The sequence below is a fragment of the Acinonyx jubatus genome, chromosome B3, assembly GCF_027475565.1.
Source record: "Acinonyx jubatus isolate Ajub_Pintada_27869175 chromosome B3, VMU_Ajub_asm_v1.0, whole genome shotgun sequence".
Lineage (NCBI taxonomy): Eukaryota > Metazoa > Chordata > Mammalia > Carnivora > Felidae > Acinonyx > Acinonyx jubatus.
In genome coordinates this window covers 108,448,260-108,470,693 of record NC_069386.1, presented here as the reverse complement: position 1 = coordinate 108,470,693, position 22,434 = coordinate 108,448,260, and the positions used below count along the sequence as shown (strand labels likewise).

At 40.4% G+C, this 22,434-nt stretch overlaps 1 protein-coding gene across 1 annotated transcript in view; it reads left to right on the top strand.

Annotated features, from left to right (window-relative positions):
- LOC106971327 (plectin-like) overlaps positions 1 to 20,741 on the top strand; it is a 38,912-nt gene extending 18,171 nt beyond the window's left edge. Inside the window, 5 exon segments of the mRNA XM_053224539.1 lie at positions 6,714 to 6,849; positions 9,812 to 10,012; positions 15,952 to 16,179; positions 17,463 to 17,678; positions 20,462 to 20,741. Of these exon segments, the coding sequence (XP_053080514.1) occupies positions 6,714 to 6,849; positions 9,812 to 10,012; positions 15,952 to 16,179; positions 17,463 to 17,678; positions 20,462 to 20,623 (943 nt within the window). The 3' untranslated portion in view covers positions 20,624 to 20,741.
- The last annotated feature ends 1,693 nt before the right edge of the window (positions 20,742 to 22,434 follow it).

Here is a 22,434-nt window from a genome sequence, read left to right as displayed (position 1 = left end):
TTTTGGCATATGATTTTTTGAGTAGTCTCCTATAATCCTTTTTATTTTTGTCATGTCTATTGTTTCTTCTCCTCTTTCATTTCTGATTTATTTGTGTCTTCTCTCTTTTTTTCTTGATGAGTCCAGTTAAAGGTTTATCAATGTTTTATTTATCTTTTCAAAGTAATAGTTCTCGGTTTCACTGATCCTTTCTTTTTTCTTTCTTTCTCTCTTTCTTTTTTGTCTCTATTTCATTTATTTCTATTTCAATCTTTATTATTTCCTTCCTTCTACTAAACTTGGACTTTGTTCTTCTTTTTCTAATTCCTTTAGGTGTAAGATTAGGTTGTTTATTTGAGATTTTGTGTTTGTGTGTTTCTTGAGGTGGACCTGTACTGCTGTAAATTTCTGTCTTAAAACTGCTTTCATTGTGTCCTCAAAATTTTGGACCATAGTGTTTTCATTTTCATTTGTCTCCACGTATTTTTTTATTTCCTCTTTGATTTTTTTAAATTGACCTATTGACTGTTTAGCAATGTGTTGTTTAGCCTCCGTTTGTGTTTTTTTCTAGCACATTCTTATGATTCTTTTAATTTCATACCATTGTGGTCAGAAAAGATGCATGATATGATTTCAATCTTCTTAAATTTATTGAGACATGCCTTGTGGCCTAATGTGTGATCTATCCTGGAGAATGTTCCATAGGCTCTTGAAAGGAATGCATAGTGTTGTTTTGGATAGAATGTTCTGTATATGTCTGTTAAGTCCATCTGGTCTAATATGTAATTCAAAGACACTGTTTCCTTATTGATTTTATGCCTGGATGATCTATCCATTGATGTGAGTGAGGTGTTAAAGTTCTCTACTATTATTGTACTACTGTTAATTTCTCCCTTTATGTCTGCTAATGTTTTCTTTATGTATTTAAGCTCCAATTTTGGGTGTATATATATTTACAGTCATTATATACTCTTGGTGGATTGACCACTTTATCTTTATGTAATGCCCTTCTTTATCTCTACTTACAATCTTTGTTTTAAAGTCTATTTTGTCTGTTATAACTATTGCTATCCTGGCTTTTTTTCTTCTCTCATTTCTATTTGCATGGTGTATCTTTCTCCTTTCACTTTCAGTCTGTGTAAGCCTTTAAGTCTGAAGTGAGTCTCTTGTAGGCAGCATATAGATAGCTCTTTTTTTTTTTTTTAATTTAGCTGCCAACCTTTGTCTTTGGATTTGAAAACTTAGACTATTTACATTGAAAGTAATTATTGATAAGTATGTACTTATTTTCATTTTGTTGTTTTCTGGTTATTTTTGTAGTTATTCTGTCTCTGCCTCTCAAACTGTCTTTCCCTGTGATTGATGACTTTCTGTAGTGTTATGCCTGAATTCTTTTTCTCTATTTTTTGTGTATTCATCATAGGTTTTGAGTTTGTGGTTACCTTGAGGTTCATATATAGGACCCTAAGTTTTTAGCAGTTTATAGTAAATTGATTGAAATTTGAACACATTCTAAAAGAACTTCTTTTTTTACTCTCCTCCACATCTTATGTATATGCTGTCATATATTTTGTATCTTCTTATTCATAATTGTCTTACTTCTAATTATAACCTTTTTTTTTCCTACTTAACAAAGCCCCTTTAACATTTATTGTAAGCTGGTTTGGTGGTGATAAACTTTAACTATTGTTTGTCTAGGTAACTCTTTTTTTTTAAGTTTATTTATTTGGGGGAGAGGGGAGGGAGGATCAGAAAAAGAGAGAGAGAGAGAGAGAGAGAGAGAGAGAGAGAGAGAGAGAATCCCAAGCAGGCTCCACAGTGTTAGCTCAGAGCCTGATGTGGGGCTCGATCTCACAAACCATGAGACCATGACCTGAGCCAAAATCAGGAGTCAGATACTAACTGACTATGCCACCCAGGCACCCCTGTTTAGGAAATTCTTTATCTCTCCTTCAATTCTGAATGATAACCTTGACAGGTAGCATATTCTTGGTTGTAGGTTTTTTTTCCTTTCAGCTCTTTGAATATATGCCACTCCTTTCTGGCCTGCATAGTTTTTGTTGCAGAATCAGCTGATAGCCTATGGGGTTTCCCTTGTATGTAACTAGTTGCTTCTCTCTTGCTGCTTTTAAAATCTCTCTTTATCTTTAACCTTTGACATTTAATTATTTTATTATGTGTTGGTGATATGGACCTCCTTAAGTCATCTTGTTTGGAGCTCTCTGTGGTTCCTGAATCTGGATGTTTGTTTCCTTTCTCCAGTTAAGGAATTTTTCAGCTATTATTTCTTCAAGTAAATTTTCTTCCCCTTTCTTCTTCTGAGACCCCTATAATGTGAATGTTTGCTTGCTTGATGTTATTCAAGGGATCCCTTAACCTATCCTCTTTTTGTTTTAAGTTTATTTTACTTATTTTGAGAGAGAGAGAGAGAGAGTGAGCAGGGGAGGGGCAGAGAGGGGGGAGGAGAGAGACAGGATCCCAAGTGGGCTGTCAGCACAGAGCCTGACATGGGGCTCAAACTCATGAACTGTGAGATCATGACCTGATCCGAAATCCAGAGTCAGTTGCTTAACTGAGTTACCCAGGTACCCTATCCTCTTTAAAAATAAAAATAGATTATTTTTTCTTTTGGCTGTTCAGCTAGGGTGATTTCCATTACCCTATCTTCCAGATTGCTGATATATTCTTCTGTATTCTCTAATCTACTGTTGATTTCCTTCTAATGTATTTTTCATTTTAGTTATTGTATGCTTCAAATCTGATTGGTTCTCTTTATGTTTTCTATCTCTTTGTTGAAGTTCTCACTGAGTCTACTCTTCTTTCCAGTCTGGTGAGCATCTTTATGATAATTACTTTAAACTCTGTAGCAGGCATATTGCTTATCTCCATTTCATATAGTTCTTTTTCTGGGGTATTGTCTTGTTCATTCATTCAGAGCATATTCCTCTGTTTCCTCATTTTGCTGGACTGTCTGTGTTTGTTTCTATGAATTAGATGGAACAGCTACTTCTCCTAAACTTGCAGGAATGGTCTTGTATATGGTCATCTTCTGTGTAGACTGTAGGTGGCTGGTGCCTTTGGCTGGCTGGCTGGAACTGTGTCTGCATGGGCTCGGGTCCCAGTGCACTCCATGCTGTGGCTACCCTGGTGGGATGGCTGGAGCAGAAGTGAGTGTGGGCCTGGGTGGTCCCAGGACTCTGTGTAGAAGGTGCCCCAGCAGGACAGCTGAAGCTGAAGTGAGCTCAAGGCAGTGGGTCCTAGGGTCCTTCATGCAGAGTGCCCTGGCAGGGCAGCTAGAACCACAGGAGGGCATGGCCCAAGGGGCCAGGGACACCTCATGTCGGAAGTGTCCCAGTGGGATGTCTGGAACTGAGGTGAGGCATGTGCTGCACAGGATCAGCCTGGGAGGATACCTGAAGCAGAAGTAGGTGAAAGCTAGGGTGTCCTGAGGTGTTCAGTGAAGAGTGTGCCCTATTGGGGTGATTAAAATGGAGGCCGGCATGGGCCAGGTTGTCCCAGGATATTCTGTACAGAGGGCTCCCTGCTGGGGTGGCTGGAGCCGAGGTGAGGGGTGGGCTTGGGGTCTCAGGGTGCTCCATGCAGGAGGTGTTTTGGCAGGGCAGCTAGAGCTAAAGTGAACACGGGCTGGGGGTTCCCAGGGTGCTCCATGCACGGGACATCTTAGCAAGGCAGCTGGAGCCAAAGTAGGCATTAGCTAAGAGGTCCCAGAGTGCTCTGTGTCAGGGGTCCCCTAGCAAGCTATCTGGAGCTGAAGTGGTGTGGGCCTGGAATTTTCCAAGGAGGTGCTTTGTGCCTGTGTCACCTTGGCATGATGGTTGGAGCCATAGTGATTGCTGGGCCAGGGGTGTCCCAGTGTGTGTCATGCTGGGGCCATCTTTGTGTGACAGCTGGGGTTGGCAGGCTAGGGGCCTGGGGCTCACTGAGGTGGTAGGCTGGCTATGGCGCCTGGACCTTGTTCCCGTCCACATTATCAAGTTGGATGCGGAACATAACTGTGGTGCTCACCAGCCCTTTCAACCTGGAGAGTTCTAGCAGGTCCCCCTGCTGTCTGTTAGAGTTCTAGGACTGGCTCTTTTATATTTGGTTCCTCTTTTAAACTGTGGCTTTTCTGTGCCCCACGGTGTCTGAGGCTGGTGTGGGCCAGGGGCATGGGGCTTGTTGACATGACAGGCTGGCCATGGAGCCTGGACCCTGTCCTATCTGCACCATCCAGGTAGAAGGGGAAGGTAAACCATGGTGCTCCCCAGCCCCTCTGACCCAGCAAAAGCTTTACCTGTTCCCTCACTGCCTAGTGAGATTCTAGACCTAGCTCCTTTACACCCTAGCTGCTCTTTTAAACTGTGGCTTCTCCTTCATGCCCCAGCGTGTCTGGGGCTGGTATGGGCCCAGGACCCAGTGGGCCCAGGCTCGCTGGGGTGGCAGGCCAACCAGGGGTTTGGAACCCTGCTCCCATCCACATCCCCACCGTGGTGGAGGGGGAGCACAGACTATGCTACCCAGAGAGAGTTCCAACAGCTCTCTCACCACTGGGCAAGGTTCCAGGGCCAGTTCCTCCACATTCCAGTTGCTTTTCCAACCTTCAGCTTTCCCTCCAAGCCCCAGGGCATCTGGACCTGGTGTGGGCCAGTGACCCGGAGCTTGCAGGGGTATCGGCTACTCTGTCTGTCCTGCCTCTCCATGTGGTCTCCCCATCCTCTGTTGTACAGAAGCTGCTCAGTCAGCCCTCAGCTCCCCCTAGGGCAGAATTGCTGTACAGATAGATGTAGACCTGGTGCCTCCATGGAGGAGATGAGCCCAGGTCTTCCCATGTCACCATCTTGGACGGGAGCCTCCTCTAGTGTTTCCTATAAAGCATTTCTTCTGACAGTCTTTCTGTTTTTTCTTCTTCTTCTTCTGCAACTATATTATTTCATTTTCATTTTTTGAAGGTCATTTTTTGTTTTGGTTTGTGTTACTGAGTACAAAATTTGGGGTTGCCAGTATTTTTTCTTTCAGCACTCTAAGATGTCATCTGGTTATCTTCTGACGTCTATAGTTTCTGTTGAAAAGTTATTTATCAGTCTTATTGCTGTGCCTTTGGAGGTGATAAGGTGTGCTTTTTATTGGTAGCAATTTGACTATGATGTGTCTTAGTGTGGCTTTCTTTGTATCTGTCCTCCTTAGGATTTAAAGAACTTATTGAATCTACAAATTATGTCTTTCATCAGGTTTGGAGTCTTGGGAATTATTTTTTCAAATACTGTTTTTTCCCATTCTGTCTCTACTCTCACTCTAGGCCTACAGTTATAGGTGTGTTAGACCTTTTGAGTGTCTCCTGCATGTCTCTAATATAATCTTTTTAAAAAAATTTTTAATGTGTTTATTTTTGGGAGAGAGGGACAAACAGATCATGAACAGGGAGGGGCAGAGAGAGAGAGAGAGAGAGAGAGAGACAGACTCTGAAGCAGGCTCCAGGCTCCGAGCTGTCAGCACAGAGCCCAACGTGGGGCTCGAACCTGCAAACCATGAGATCATGGCCTGAGCCAAAGTCAGACGCTTAACTGACTGAGCCACCCAGGCGCCCCTCTAATATAATCTTTTCGATTAAAAATTTGTTTGGATAATACAGGTAATTTCTTTTAACCTGACTCAAATTCACTAATTCTGTAAGCTGCAATTCTTAGACAGGAGAGGATCAAAAATACACAAACAGCAACAAACAAAAATATGGAAGATCGGCTGAAACTTTGACCTAGCTATGGGTACAGGGTAGAAAATATTAACAATACCTAGCAATTGATAGGTAATCAAAACAAGAACCAAACACACACACACACACACACACACACACACACACACCCCAAATAATTAGCTACTTGTATATTTGATAATAAAACAAGTTTTTACATATGTTCTTCTCTATTGCTGCATCATTATTCGAATTCCCTTTCCTCTCATTAAATCCCAGTGGAACAGCCATCAGATGTTATTAAAACAGGAGTCCTCGTATCTCTGTGGAACCTCCTGGCCATCGCAATGTTACTAATAGTGGCAGGCAGATATTCATGCTCAAATTTCCCCGTGAAAAAGATGGTTTAAAAATTAACCTTCCCCAGCGGAACTACTAGAGGACCTAGCACTGGATTGTTTTCATCTCTATTTCTCTGCCATTTCTAGTTTCTCCCTAGAAATAGTTGGGTAACCGCACAGCTCTTTGCAAAAGTTCATTTCTAACTTGATACATATATTTAATATATTTTAAGTGGGGATTGCTTCTTTAATGATTATTATTTTTTAGAAGTTTATTTTGAGAGAGAGCAGGGGAGGGTCAGAGAGAGGGAGAGAAAGAGAGAATCCCAATCCCACGTGGGGCTTGAAATCACAAACCACAAGATCATGACCTGAGCTGAAATCAAGAGTTGGACACTCAACCGACTGAACCACCCAGGTGCTCTCTTTCATTATTTTTTTTTTAATGTTTATTTATTTTTGAGATGGGGGCCGGCTGAGAGAGAGAGGGAAACACAGAATCTGAAGCAGGCTCCAGGCTCTGAGCTGTCAGCACAGCGCCCGACAAGGGGCTTCAACCTACAAGCCATGAGATCATGACCTGAGCCAAAGTCAGATGCTTAACCCACTGAGCCACCCAGGCACCCCAACTTTAATGATTTTTAATTTAAGTTTCAAAATTGAGTTGGTTTCATGATATTGTTACCCACCAATATTTTACACAGAGTCCATCTGTTTGAAAGAGAAAAGGCAGAGCGGAAAGCAGGCCTTTTGGAGGAAAAGTTAGCAGGTGTTAATGGATTCACCCATCATATGAATATGAAAGGACAAGAAGATTCCTTGGATAGTTTCATGATGAAGGTGAGAATAAATATTGATTTTTCAAGAAACAGGATTTGCAAGACCTCATGTTACTCTGAGAGATAATTGGCAAATGTTTAGTAGGTTGTTGGTCTGCTTTTGATCCTGGGGGGATGGGAAATGGGGGGGTGTGGGGATGTGGGCGGGGAATCAAAGGAAGCTGTGCAGTATGGTTGACCGAAAGCATTTCCGAGGTACAGAGAGTAATCACAAGGTGGATCTAAGGCCTCTGTGATAGAACCCTAAAAGGGATTGGAGCTGAGCGAGACCTGGGAGGAAGCGGTGGTGATAAGAGAATGAAATGTCGGTGTTTTACATTTCTGGTGTGGGTTGCCTCCTGCTGCTGCCAGCAGCTGGATTTTGGGCTCTGAATGTGTGTTGAAGGGCGGTGTAAGCAAAAGTCATTGAAGCCGAGGCACAGAAATCACAAAGCTAAACTGGCAGATCATCTACATTTGACCTTGAAATCTAGAATTATGGCATGAGTTGGGTTTAGAAGGAAGAGATGAGCCTGGTCACTAGTAGAAAGCAATTCACCGGATGAGTAGAGGTTTTATAGAAGAATGTTGGAGGACGGAAGCCAGGGAAGAATTACAAGCATTTTTTTTTTTTTTTTTAGCCCTGACTATTTATAATGGAAGCAGGATGATTACAGGAGTACAAGGGAAAGGTTGGGGGAAAGAGGTGTGACTTCTTTCATTTATACATCTATACATCTACATAGTCAAAGTTGTTGTTACTAAGTGATGTTATAGAACCATGATGAAGTCTTTGTAGAAATATCTGTTGCCCTCCCAACTTTTCATTAAGTGTCTTAGCATTCATTGATGGTCCTCGCCTGAATCAGTTATTTCATTAGATAGAAAATGCTGATTTTTAAATTTCTATCATTCCTTCTACATTTATTAGCTCAGAATTTTCTTTTTTTTGTTTTACATTTTTAATGTTTATTATTTATTTTTGAGAGAGAGAGGGGCAGAGCACGAGTGGGGGAGGGACAGAGAAAGAGGGAGAGACAGAATCTGAAGCAGCTCCAGGCTCTGAGCTGTCAGCACAGAGCCCAATGCAGGGCTCGAACCCACAAACTGTGAGATCATGACCTAAGCTGAAACCAAGGGTCAGATGCTTAACCAACTGAGCCACCCAGGTACCCCCAGAATTTTCTATTAAGAGTTTAACTTCATAACTGAGGCTATTTGGTTAGCTGCTTCTCTAAGCTAAATTTCCTGTGTTCTCAAAACAATTTCTTTGTACAGTCATTTTAATACCTCTTGATACTCCAGTTTGCTCTTTTGAGCATGCCCTCATCTGTCTTATGACTCCATAACTCTTTATTTCTTTGGAGGACCTTTCTCCTGAAGTCTTGTGTTATGACTATATTTATATTTCAAGAAAACAAAAGGAAGTCAATGTCTCCATATTAAATGCCAAATGGGAAGTTTCACATGTGTTGGCACGTTTAGGATATAGGGGAAGCTATCCTGACCAAGAACTTGGAGAGAGACAACATTTTTCACTCTGAAGGACCAAAAGATGGGCAGAAAATTTGGGATAAATGTCAGCAAGATTCAATCCATAGGGAAAAACAAAAATATGAGTTGGACAGACCTTTGTCTCCTTCCGGCTGGGAAACAAAAACTGCGCGATGTTACTGTCAGAAATTCCTCAGTCGGTTGGCTACTCTTCTGAGCAACAGTGCTGTCCCCACACTAGCCACGGAGGAAGCTGTGAAAGAGAGGGTTCGGGAAGTTGGTGCAAATGAGCAATCTTGGAAGTCTGTTAAGTGTATTGACAGACAAGCCACCCTTTCAGATTTGTTTCTTTAACATGTGGATTTTTTTATATTAGCCGATTTAGTAAATTCCGTGGCTCTGAATTTTAATTTTGATTTCATTTCTATTACTACAATATAAAAGGGAAGAGGATGTCCATTATTACAGCAGAGGTTAGTATAGTGTATTTGTGAAAAGTAGAGGGCCCCAGTATGAATCCCAGCTCAGCCATTGCCAGCTGTGTGCTCTTGGGCCGGTTCCTTATCCTCTCTGTACCTCGGTTTCATTTGTAAAATTTGGTGGAGGGGGGTGGGGTGGGGGCTGGGAGGGCACAGTTCCTGTCTCACAGAGTGGTAAGGATTAAATGGATTAATACATGATAAATGCTTACTACAGTTCAGTGGAAGGTCAACGAATGCTAGCTTAAAGATAGTGGTATGGTGGGGTGCCTGGGTGGCTCAGTCGGTCAAACGTCCCACTTCCTCTCAGGTCATGATCTCGCGGTTCGTGGGTTCAAGCCCTGTGTCAGGCTCTGTGCTGACAGCTCGGAGCCTGGAGCCTGCTTCGGATTTTGTGTCTCCCTCTTTCTCTGCGCCTCACCTGCTCTCTCTCTCTCAAAAATAAATAAAAATTAAAAAAAAAATAGTGGTATGGTGAAGATATATATGTGTCCATCATGACTAAATACTGGTCAGTTCAGTCAATGGGGTAAAATACATTGTCAAGTCAGTCATTTGTTTGAATATACTGGCCGAGTCTACCAAAGATTGAACTGGCAAGTTTAAGTGGCTATATATCTCCTTGTCATGTCCACATGATTTTAGTAAAATTTCATGCCTCTTCGCCCTAAAATTCAAAGTTAGATACTGCTTAAATTCAGTGTGTCAATAAAATCTGCTCAGTCTGTTTGTTGGAGAGTTCTAATTTTTTCTTTTACTTTTTGCTTAAAATTCATTACACAATTTTATTTCTCAATGCTAACTAAGATGTCTGATTTTGTATATCACACCTTTCAATTTCTTTTTCTAAAACCAGCTTCTACATGTCAAATCTTAGAAGTCTTCCCCATTCACCTATTTAGTAATGTAATGTCAGCACAATGTCAGTGTCAGTAGACCTCACACATAGTTTTTAATTGAAACAGAGGTCACAGACCATCAGGAGCTTTGTCTGTCCTTTTCTCCCCACAGAGGACAGCAGGTCTGCAGCAGGAAATCCAGATGCTCACCAAACGGCTGGAGCAGCTATGTGGCCACTCTGAAGAAGCCATTGGAGAATTCTCCCAAATGGAAGAAAGGCAGAGGGAACAAAAAAGACCCTTGAAACGTATGGAAGGAAACACTGCTATTAATGACTTTTTTCAAGAGAGATTAGAATTGAACAGGAAAAAAGTAAGAATTTCTATATATAAAGCATTTCTTTGACAATGAAAATGATCGTATTTTATGGTATCATCTAACGTTTAAAGCTGTTGATACGTAATATTAGAAAAGGGAGGAAAATTTGCTACAAACTTTTAAACCTTCTGTTTTTATCAAAAATCCTCTCCTTGGAAAGCCTGGGCAGCTTAATGGATTGGGCATCTGACTTCAGTTCAGGTCATGGTCTCGTGGTTCGTGGGTTCCAGCCTCGTATCGGGCTCTGTGCTGACAGCTCAGAGCCTGGAGCCTGCTTCAGATTCTGTGCCTCCCTCTCTCTCTCTGGCCCTCTCTTGCTTGCACCCTCTCTCTCTCTCTCTCAAAAATAAATAAACATTAAAAAAAATCCTTTCCAGGGGCGCCTGGGTGGCTCAGTTGGTTGGGCGGCCGACTTCGGCTCAGGTCATGATCTCGCGGTCCGTGAGTTCGAGCCCCGCGTCGGGCTCTGTGCTGACAGCTCGGAGCCTGGAGCCTGTTTCAGATTCTGTGTCTCCCTCTCTCTGCCCCTCCCCCGTTCATGCTCTGTCTCTCTCTATCTCAAAAATAAATAAACATTAAAAAAAAATTAAAAAGAAATCCTCTCCTCTTTCCATATCTCTCATTTCTCCAAGATGCACACATTTGGTATTTATTATGAGGGCATTTGTTAATGTATTTCTTAATGTGCTTTAAAAAGCCGATTTGAAGGAAAGGAGCTCAAGGGAATGACTGTACAGGTGGAGCCTCAGGCACTGTGTTCCCCAGAATGTCAGGACACGAACTGTCAGTGTCCCGACACAAACTGTGAGATCATGATCTGAGCCAAACTCAGGAGTCAGATGTTCAACTGACTGAGCCACCCAGGCACCCGTAAAATGCTATATTAAATTTTAAGAATATTCAATTAACACATGCTTTCTATAACTCTTGAAACCAAGTGAAAAGTTTTTAAGAAAACAATAATAATTTCCCCCAACCTTCTTTCTGCCTATTTTACCCCAGTAAACAGCAGTATATATATCTTCTACAACTATTGCCATGGTTATGGAAATAGTCAAGTACATGTATGTAGGTACTTTTTATCAAACTGGGACTGTGTGGGGGCACCTGGGTGGCTCAGTAGGTTAAGCATCCGATTCTTGGTTTCGACTCAGGTCACCATCTCAAGCCCTGTGTCGGGCTCTATGCTGACAATACGTGGGATTCTCTCTCTCCCTCTCTCTGTCCTTCCCCTGCTTGCACCCTCTCTCTCTTTCAAAATAAATAAACTGGAAAAAAAAACTGGGACTATGCTAGTGAAATACTGTTCTTACACAGTAAAAAGTAAGTACCTCATGGTTTTTCCTTAGGTTAAAAGAATGGATTGAACTCATTCCTTTAATAGCTGCATAGTATTCCACAGAGTATATATAACTTATTTATTTGATTAGTTCCCTACTGATGGACTACTAAATTATTTCCACCTTTTATGCCATTACAAATAATGTAGCAATAAATATATTTCTACATATGTCTTTCCACATTGGTGCTTTCTCCCCCTAGGCGATTGAGTTCTAGATATGAAATTATAGGATCACAGTGTATGAGTATTTTAAATTTTAATAGCCACTGCCAAAATACTACCTTCCAAAAAGCAACAGTTTCACTTTCCAAATAGAAATGCCTGAGTGCCTGCTTCTTCTTCACAGCCTAACCAGCATTGGATGATGTCATTCTTTGAGAGAGAGAGAGTTGGGTTAAAATAGTATAGTTATAACATTTACCTGATTACTAGTAAGGCTGAGCACCTTGTTTTTTGTTTGTTTGTTTGTTGGCTTCTTGTATTCCTTTGCTTCCCTACTCCTCACAATTTGGACCTCATATGCAGAAGGTTGAGTTAATCAAACTCTATGGTTCATAATACACTATCTTGGGCCATGGAAGAGCTTTCTCTTATTTATTTACTCCTTTTAAGTCTATTTTCCCATTCCCTCTTCCAAAAGAGATCAATCTAATGTGTTTAATGTGTATCTTTTTGTCTATACTATGTGGGGGTTAGGGGTGCTGACAGCTTCCCCATGTAGTTGAAAGGTCCCATGTATAATTTTTGACTACCTCAGAACTTAACTGCTAATAGCCTACTGTTGACCAGAAGCTTTGCTGATTACATAAAGAGTCAATTAACACATATTTTGTATGCCATATTTATGTATATGGTATTCTTATGATAAAGTAAGCTAGAGAAAAGAAAATGTTAAAAAAAAGTCATAAGAGAGAATACATTGTACCACGAGAGAGTACTGTACCATGTTGATAAAAAATTTGCATGTAAGTAGACTCACACAGTTCAAACCCATGTTGTTCAAGGGTCATTTGTATATGTTCTTTTAAATAAACTTTTATTTTATTATTTATTTTATTTATTTATTTACTTACTTATTTAATTTTATTTTTTAAAATTTATATCCAAATTAGTTAGTATATAGTGCAACAATGATTTCAGGACTAGATTCCTTAGTGCCCCTTACCCATTTAGCCCATTCCCCCTCCCACACCCCCTCCAGTAACCCTCTGTTTGTTCTCCATATTTATGAGTCTCTTATGCTTTGTCCCACCTCCCTGTTTTTATATTATTTTTGTTTCCCTTCCCTTATGTTCATCTGTTTTGTCTCGTAAAGTCCTTACATAAGTGAAGTCGTATGATATTTGTCTTTCTCTGACTGACTAATTTCACTTAGCATAATACCCTCCAGTTCCATCCACGTAGTTGCAAATGGCAAGATTTCATTCTTTTTGATTGCTGAGTAATACTCCTATATATATATATATATATATATATAACACACCTGTATCCCTTCGATAAATACCTAGTAGTGCAGTTGCTGGGTCGTAGGATAGTTCTATTTTTAGTTTTTTGAGGAGCCTTCATACTGTTTTCCAGAGTGGCTACACCAGCTTGCATTCCCATTAAATTATACTTTTATATATGTATTTTAATTTGCATAAATAGTACTGTGGTAAAATCTCATTCTATTGCTCAGCATTATATATATTTTTTAAATGTTTATATTTAGAGAGAGAGAGAGAGAGAGAGAGAGAGAGAATCCCAAACAGGCTCTGTGCTTTCAATACAGCGGGTGACTCGGGGCTTGATCTCACAAACCATGAGATCATGACCTGAGCCGAAATTAAGAGTTGGATGCTTAAATGACTGAGCTACCCAGGTGCCCTCAGCTTTATATTTTTAAGATCCACATAGTATTGCTATTTTCTCATCTAGTTCATTGCCTGTGTCTACTGCGTGGAATTCTACAGTGTGCACATGGGCCATGATTTGCCTGTCCACTCCTCAGTGATGAGTACCCCAGTTACCTCTGTCTTTCTGCCACCACAAATACTGCTACCAACATCCTTGTACAAGTCACCTTAAGGACCTGTGAGAGAGTTTCTTAGGGGTGTTTGCTCAAGATTGGAATTGGTGGTTCATTGGGTAAAAGGACATTTAATTTGATTAAGTACTGCCAGTCGACTTTCTCAGAACAATAGTCCCACCAGATATACACAAGGGCTCTTGAATCTCCACGTTCTTGTCATTTCGTGGCATTAACCAGCTTCCTAAATTTTCCTATTTTGGGGGGTATAAAGTGTTGTTAATTTAATTTGCATTTCTCTAATTAGTGAGTTGGAGCATTTCTTTTATCTTTTTTAGTCTTTTGGCTTTTTAGTCTTTGCCTGGATGTTTCCTTCACCCATTTGCCTATTTGGGTTCCTGTCTCTTCTTGTTAATTTCCAAAACCGTGTGCATGCCTTCCTCACCCTGCTCGGGCTGTTACCCTCCATGGCAGGTCACCTCTCCACCTGGGCTCTCCTTTCACCCTGGTCAGGCTCTGAGTCCCTCCGCAGGGCAACCCACCTCTGTGTCCACTTCTGTCAGCCCGCTTGGGTCACAGCTTTTCTCTTCTCATTCTGGCACCTACCTTGTCCTGCCCATCTACCAGCATGAGGACTGTATTGTCCAGAGAGGAAAAGAAAGGAAAGGAAGAATAAGAAGAGAAGGAATAAGAGCACCTGCTTTATGTTTAACCTTTCAAATATCCTAATAAATGTGCTTAGTTAAACTATAATTATTCTGTCAAGAGGCACTTTAGCTTTGTGCCACAAATATTGACATGGACTGTTTTCCTTATTTTTCATTTTAAACATAGTAATACATTTTTAGGTTTCCAGATGCATGGGATTTAAGATTTTTGTCTTTTATTACAACATGCTGGAAGTACCTGATCCTTGAGAATTTATTGAGACTTCTTACATGGCTTAATACTGGATTGATTTTGGTAACTGTTCCACGTGTGCTTGTAAAGAATGTGTTCTCTGTTTGTTGGGTATAAAGTTCCATAGATAGTTAATGCTCATATGATTCATATGGTTCAAATTGTCAGTATCTTTGATTTTTTTTTCCTTGATTCTGAAAAAGTATGCCAAATTCTCCAAGTATAATTCATTTTATTTATTTATTTATTTATTTACTTACTTACTTATTTATTTTGAGGGGCAGGGGCAGAGAGAGGGAGAGAGAGAATTCCAAGCAGGCTCTGCACTGTCAACGTGGAGACTGACACAGGGCTCAAACCCATGAACCATGAGATCATGACCTGAGCTGAAACCAAGAGTCGGATACTTAACTGAATGAGCCACCCAGGTGCCCCTTTACTAGGGTTTTTTGTTTTCTGGTCATGATTGCATATTATTGTTTTCTAGAAAATAATGTATTTCTTTTAGATTTTCAACTTTTTGCCACTGAATTATAAAATATTCTTTTAGAATTATTTTCATATAATTGCCTCTCGGCCTTTTGGCTAAAATCAAGTGTAGAATTATTTTCATATTTTCTGTATCTATGCATTCTGTATGTTTTTCCTTCCTAATATTATGTATTTTTTACTTTCTCTCTTTTCTCTTTAACCAGGCTTGCTTGGGGCATCTATTTTATTCTTCCAAAGAACAGTTGGGTGTTTTTTTTTTTTAATACAAACGTTATTATCTTTTGATTTATATATAGTGAAAATATATGGTATTTTTATTCAATTTTTATCCTCTCTTTTTTTCTGGTACTAATTTTATAAAGTATAGATTATTAGAAAGAATATAATTAAAATCACAGTAATCCTACCACTGTAAGATAAGCAGTGTTAAAATATAGGTATAATTCTAATATTTTTCCATAGAGGGGCACCTGAGTGGTTCAGTCGGTTAAGCATCTGGTTCTTGATTTCAGCTTAGGTCATGATCTTGCAATTCATGAGATTGAGCCCCGGGTCTGGTTCTGAGCTGACAGCATGGAGCCTACCCGGGATTCTCTCTCTCTCCCTTGCTCGCTGCCCCTTCCCCACTCATGCTCTGTCTGTCTCTCTCAAAATAAACAAATAAATACTTAAAAAGAATATTTTTCTATACCTATGTTAACATAATTGGTAGGCAGAGTTTTTCTTAATCCTCCTTCCTTCATTTAGTTGTAGCATTAATATTTTCTTTTAGTAAATATTTTTGAAGCTTGACTTCTAGGGAATGTATAATCAATAATATGTAATTTTTTGGCATTTGCACTGTTACTACTTTTTTGTGTTATAAATAATGTAAAGAATATATTTGCGTATGAATCTTTACTAAATATTTCCTTATGATACATTCCTTGAAAAGCTGATCTCCTCTGTTTCCACCCGATGTTTATGAAATTGTCAACTTACCTGTGCCCTTGTTAGCACTGAGCCACCCCTTTTATTGTCATACTTTATTTTCCAGATTATTTTAATAATGCATATTTATGATGAAAAAAATTTACTTATATAAGTATTACTGTCTGCAGTTTATTAGACTAGAGTAGATGTGGTATGCTAGTGTGGAACACCACCTTAAAGCACAACTTCTTTATTTCAATACTGTTGATTTCTGCAAAGGAAAACTCTGGGATTAAGAATTCATGGATAGCAGAACATGGCAAGATATCCAAACAGGTAGAGAAAGACAATGAGCAACAAACACTATTGAATATTCAGCAGAATTTGCAGAATGCTACAACTCAAAGATTAGAGGAGAAAATTCAGAAACTTCAGAAACAGCTGAGTGATTTGAAATTGTCAAATAAAAGTATGAAAACTCAACTGACAAGAGTAAACGTCCTTAAGGTAAGTAAAGGAAGTGAGCTTTCAAAGATTCACTTAAGCTTTGGTCTTGTTACTATTTTAGCTGCATGTTTCTCATTGAATTAAAAAGCATTCTTATATACACACATAAGAATATATATTGGATAATAAAATTAGATGCATGCAAATGTACCATTTATCTTAAGAACAAGAGCATTATCGGGGAGCCTGGGTGGCTCAGTCGGTTGAGCATCCAACTTCGGCTCAGGTCATGATCTCGCGGTTCGTGAGTTCGATCCCTGCATCAGGCTCTGTGCTGACAGCTCAGAGCCTGGAGCCTGTTTCAGATTTTGTGTCTCCCTCTATCTCTGCCCACCCCTGCTGGTGCTCTCTCTCTCTCTGTCTTTCAAAAATGAATAAACATTAAAAAAAAATTAAAGAACAAGAGCATTATCAACTCCACTGAAGCCATCATGTATTCTCTTCCCTACTTGTCAAAGGTAACTGGTATTCTAAATGTTGGGATTCTAGAACCCTTGCTTTTTTTTAATTTTATTTTTATTTTTTTTTAACTTTTATTTATTTTTGAGAAAGGGAGAGACACAGCTTGAACAGGGGAGGGTCAGAGAGAGGGACACACAGAATCTGAAGCAGGCTCCAGGCTCTGAGCTGTCAGCACAGAGCCCGACGCGGGGCTTGAACTCACGGACTGAGAGATCATGACCTGAGCCAAAGTCGGCCGCTTAACTGACTGAGCCACCCAGGCGCCCCAGAACCCTTGCTTTTTAAGTTTTATTTTGGTCTTTCTTATTGGGGTAATAGTTAAAAGTTTTACTCATTTTGGGGGCTCCTCTTTGGATCCTCTCCATACCAAGCTTCGCTGTACTATTTCAAGCATACATTTGATTCCTTAAACCAAAGGTGCACTAAATACTTATGGATCAATGCGTTTTTTTCCCATTCTATCACAATATTTATCTTGCTGCAAAGCCAGTTATTGTCTGTATTTCTGAATTTGGCTAGCAGAGGCTGTAAGACTTTTGAAGGCATGGAATACTTGTTAAACGTCTTTAAATCCCAAGTGTCTAATTGATACAGGTGCTCATGACTGTTGGTTATTGATGAGTTTGATGGCTAAGAAATGTTCTCTTAATTCATAAATTATGGAATTTTCTTTCTTTTCCGTATATCAGGTAAAAAAAAAAAACAAAACAAAACAAGAAGAAGAAGGAAAAGAAGCATGGGTTATACCATGCATCTTGTTTATTATTTAGAAAAGATCTAATCACAGCCATCTCCCTTCCCCCAACCTTATACCCTCACAGGACAAAACAATTGAAAAGCTCAGGCAATCTTTAACAAAAGCTGAACTAACGCAAGGGAAGACAGTTATGAAAACAGACAACTTGAAAACTACATCAGACTCTGCCAAGACAGAGGAAAGAGGAGACAAAGAGAAAGTCCATCAGATGTTAGACGCCGTCAGTCCTGAGCGCTACATAGCAAAGAGCACGCTTGATAAAGTATCAGGACAACAAGAGGTTTGTTTTATTACTTTATTAAGATTCTTTAAGTTGAAGTGATCAACACCCATCTCAACTTAGACTCTAAGCCAGACAAAAAGGACGTTGTTGGCTTATGGAATCAAAGGTGAGTTAAACAGCCAGACCTCTGAGAGGGCCCCAGGATCAGTGCCTGGAGCCTCATACAGCTCTTTTCACCATCTCTGCTTGGCTTCGCCATGTATGTCAGCTTGCTTGATATTTAGAGATTCTGTGACAGGAGAGAGAATCCCAAGAAAGTGTTTTATAAGCCCAGCTTAGATCAAATGCTTATTCCCAGTAAATCCTCCGTGGCAAAGGAGGGGATATATGATTATCTTACGTTAGGTTTACATACACATCCTCCGATTAACTGGTGACAAAGAGGAAAATGATGTGAGAGATTGGGAGTTCAGGGGAACCCACGTGTCTGGGGCTGAGTCACTTTTAGGAAAAGAGGGTCGTGCTTCTAAATTTGCTTAGATTTCCACTGCATTTACAGAGCACATGTTTTCGGAGAAGTTTTTAAAGGCTAACTGGTAATTTTGGGCTATTCTGAGATTATATGCCGCCTGCCCATTATTAGTTCTTACAAAATATGTAACTTTAGAGATTACCTTAAGAAATTCTTAAAACACAAAATCATGATATGATTTGGCTTTTTCTCTTTTTAAGCTTCTGCTTATGTATATTCTTGTTTTTATTCTTCTCGATGTTCCTTATTATATTTTCAGTCAGATCTCTTCTACTTCGGGTACTCTGTAGCTTACTCCTTATCTCTGAGATGACTTTGTCTTGTTCTTGCCTGACTTCAACCTGACCTCACATCTTATCTATGAGACATCTTGGATATCTTTTTTTTGTCCACTTGTATTCTGAATACTGTATTTCTGATTCAAAACAAAGGTTCACCCCCACCATGTCTGCAAATCCTTGTTTGATATTTAATCCATACCGGGTATTATGTCAAACATGTTTCTTTTGCTTCATGGGAGTTCTTTGAAGGGGGGGGAGTCGGGGCAGATTTTCATCACCTGACTAGTTTGGAGGAGGCTATTTTCTTCTTAAGGAAATTTGGATGGGGGCACCTGGGTGGCTCAGTCGGTTAAGCGTCCGACTTGGGCTCAGGCCATGATCTCACGGATTCGTGGGTTTGAGCCCCGCATCGGGCTCTGTGCTGACAGCTTGGAGCCTGGAGCCTGCTTCAGATTCTGTGTTTCCCTCTCTCTCTGTCCCTACCCCACTGGCACTCTGTCTCTCAAAAATAAATAAACGTTAAAAACTTTTCAATACAAAAAGAAATTTGGATGGATATTATTTGCCATTTATCTATTCACTTTAAAATCCTTTTAATTGTCCTGCCGTCTCAATTTTAGGTGTTTCTACTTTACGTAGTTACAGGGCAGGGTTTACTTACTTAGTTTCTTAACTCAATACTACCCTCTTGTGTTGGTACAGTAAGTGCAGTTTCTAAAGTTTACCACCTCAAGTCTTTTACGTTGAGGTGTGGGGGGGTTTATGTGATGTCTGATTCTGCAGTACACTCTTGTTTATAGAAATCACTCATTTCCCACTGTTTGCTTTTCTCTTTTCCTTTATCTCTAAACCTCCAAGGAACACCTTACCCTTCCAAGTATCTCTTTCTCCCTTCAGAAACCTTGTCCTTTACAACTGCCCATTTCGGCTAATGTGTTTCCAAGGCCCTCTCTTTTCCCTCTCACTTGCCAGGGTTCTGACCCACTAGGTCTTGGACTTCTCAGTATTTCCTCATTTATGCATTGTCCTATTTCTGGGCCGCCCGTGGAGGCCAGCTGCATCCTTCAGCCTGGGCTCATGATTTATGGGTGATTAGAGCTGCTTTCCTTACAAGGGAGGAGGGGTGGAGACAGATGGATTTCGGGGACTGCTATTACCATACAACAAGTCTGAAATCAAAAAAGGAATTACCTTAGAGATGAAAAGCAGCAATAAAATTAGGTTCAGTCTATAAAGTGTAAAAATAAAATCTTAGGAGCGCTTGGGTGGCTCAGTCGGTAAAGCATCCAACTCTTGATCTCAGAGTCATGAGTTCAAGGCCCATGTTGGGCTCTGTGCTGGGGGTGAAAAAGACTTAAAAATAAAAATCTTAAAATGAAAAGGACATTTTCTTTTTTTTTCTTTTTTTTTAGCGTTTATTTTTGAGACAGAGAGAGACAAAGCATGAACGGGGGGAGGGTCAGAGAGAGGGAGACACAGAATCTGAAACAGGCTCCAGGCTCTGAGCTGTCAGCACAGAGCCCGACGCGGGGCTCAAACTCACGGACCGCGAGATCATGACCTGGGCTGAAGTCGGCCGCTCAACCGACTGAGCCACCCAGGCGCCCCTGAAAAGGACATTTTAAATAAAGAGTTCTTGTAATAGAAGAGACCACTTTTCTTTCTTTCTTTTTTAAATGTTTTTATTTATTTTTGAGAGAGAGAGAGCAGAAGAGGAGCAGAGAGAGGGAGACAGAGGATCCAAAGTGGGCTCCGTGCTGAGAGTGGGAGAGCCCCATGTGGGGCTTGAACTCATAAACCATAAGATCATGACCTGTGCCAAAGTCCGACGCTTAACCCACTGAGCCACCCAGGCACTCCAAAAGAGACCATTTTTCTATATTAAAAATACAATTTGAATGTAGAATGTTACATTTCATAGAGAAATGTTTAATAAGACTACATTTCTGATACCGATTTTATTGTACATAATATGTAGGTGACTGAAACTAATGGTATGACTTGATGTTTTGGGTGGTTTTTTGTAGCTGACTGATTTTCGAGAAACTATTATGAAGATGTTGGGATTTAACATGAGAACAGCAGACAAGGAAATCATCAATCACCTAAGGCTTATTATACAAGATTATAAAGCATCTGACAAATCAAAGGTTGCTTCTCACTCTGAGACTGGACAGGATAATGAATAAAAAAGTTCTGTCTTTTTCATTACTCCCGACAAGAACTCAGTAGATACGGGCATCTCCTGTAGCATCTTGAATGCAGCTATGTTATGAATAAAATGCACTGGGAATTTCTCACCTTTGATATTTGGCATTTAACTTTTCTTTGTCATTGTCGTGTTCTACACATTTATTTATGGTCTAGTCTAGATTGTTACTTGCAATATACAATATCTAATTATATTTATTATTAATTGTATTTTCAGCAGGGTATTAATCAGGACTTGTGTTCTTAGTTGTAATATTTATATTTATAGTTAACAGCCTATTTATTTCTAGAGTGAACAATTTCCTGGGTATACCCGCTTACAAATCCAGGTACAGTTGTGTTCTATACTTTGAATCTGTCTTATCTATTTGATTAACTGAGAGTGTGAAAACCAGATACGAAAAGTTGAGTGGCAAAAAAGTAACTAAGAATACTTACTTTTTAAAAAGTTTATTTATTTTGAGAGAGAGAGAGAGAGAGATCAAGTAGGGGAGGGGCAGAGAGGGAGGGAGAGTGAGAATCCCAAGAAGGCTCCGCACTGCCACTGGGGAGCCCCATGCAGAGCTTGACCTCACAAACTGTGAAATCATGACCTGAGCCAAAATCGAATTCGAGTCAGACACATAACTGACTGAGCCACCCAGGCACCCTGAAGTTAATGGCTACATTTTAAACAATTATAATTTCTTGGGGTGCTGAGTGGCTCAGTCAGTTGAATATCTAACTCTTGATTTCAGCTCAGGTCATGATCCCAGGGTCATGGCATCAGGCCCCATGTTGGGCTCTGCTCTGAGCATGGAGCCTGCTTGGGTTCTCTCTCTTCCTCTCTCTGTACCTCCCCCGCTCATGCGTGTGGGCTATCCCGGAAATAAAATGAGGGTGCCTTGATGGCTCAGTCTTTGAGCATCTGACTTGGCTCAGGTCATGATCTCATGCTTTGTGAATTCGAGTCCCACACTGGGTGAGCAGGAGCCCCAAATTGGGTGAGACTGCTTCTCAATCTCAATCTCTCTCTCTCTCTCTCTGCCCCTTGCTTACTTACACCCTCTCTCTCTCTCTCTCAAAATAAATAAATAAACAAACAGTTATTATAATTTATTATTTATTTCATTTAAAATAGGAAACTGTTCCTCTTCCAAGGTAGTTTTAGGCTTATCCAAAATGTCCTCCATAGGAACAAGTCAGAATCTGGACCCTCAGTATCTGCTGTGGTCATCTAAAAATATCTCCTGTGGAGCTTAGTTTTAGAAGAATCTTCAAGGTGGAAGGAGTCAGGTTATACTGGAGCTTAGAGAGGTTGTACTTTGGAGAAAATGATTATCTTGAATACTCAATCAAGGACTGTTATGCCCAGAATTCGTGATCCCCAAAGACAACTAGGGAGCCCAGTCCGATGCAAAAGCAAAAGAGCCTTTATTCGACCTAGCTCGAGCTCAATCCCCTACCTGCACCAACGCAGCCGTGAGAAGCCGGAGAGAGAGAGCGAGTTTCAAAAGGACAAAGGTTTTATTGGGGCCTAGGGGCAGTTGGTGAGGTAATGGCTGTGGCTTCAGCCAATTGGCTGGGGAAGGGTCGGGGTCCTGTTATGCAGGTCGCGGGCGTGTTTTGATCGGAAAGTTTGAACGGGTGAGCAGGAGGTTACTCAAGGGGAAGAGGCGTGGTCAAGGTGAAGGACACAGAACAAGATGGAGTTGGTAGGCCCGCCCTTTCAGGACAAAATGAGAATTGCTCAGTTTCTAAATGGTCATGGCTGTGGTTCTCACATTGTGTGACAGGACACTCTGGTGTA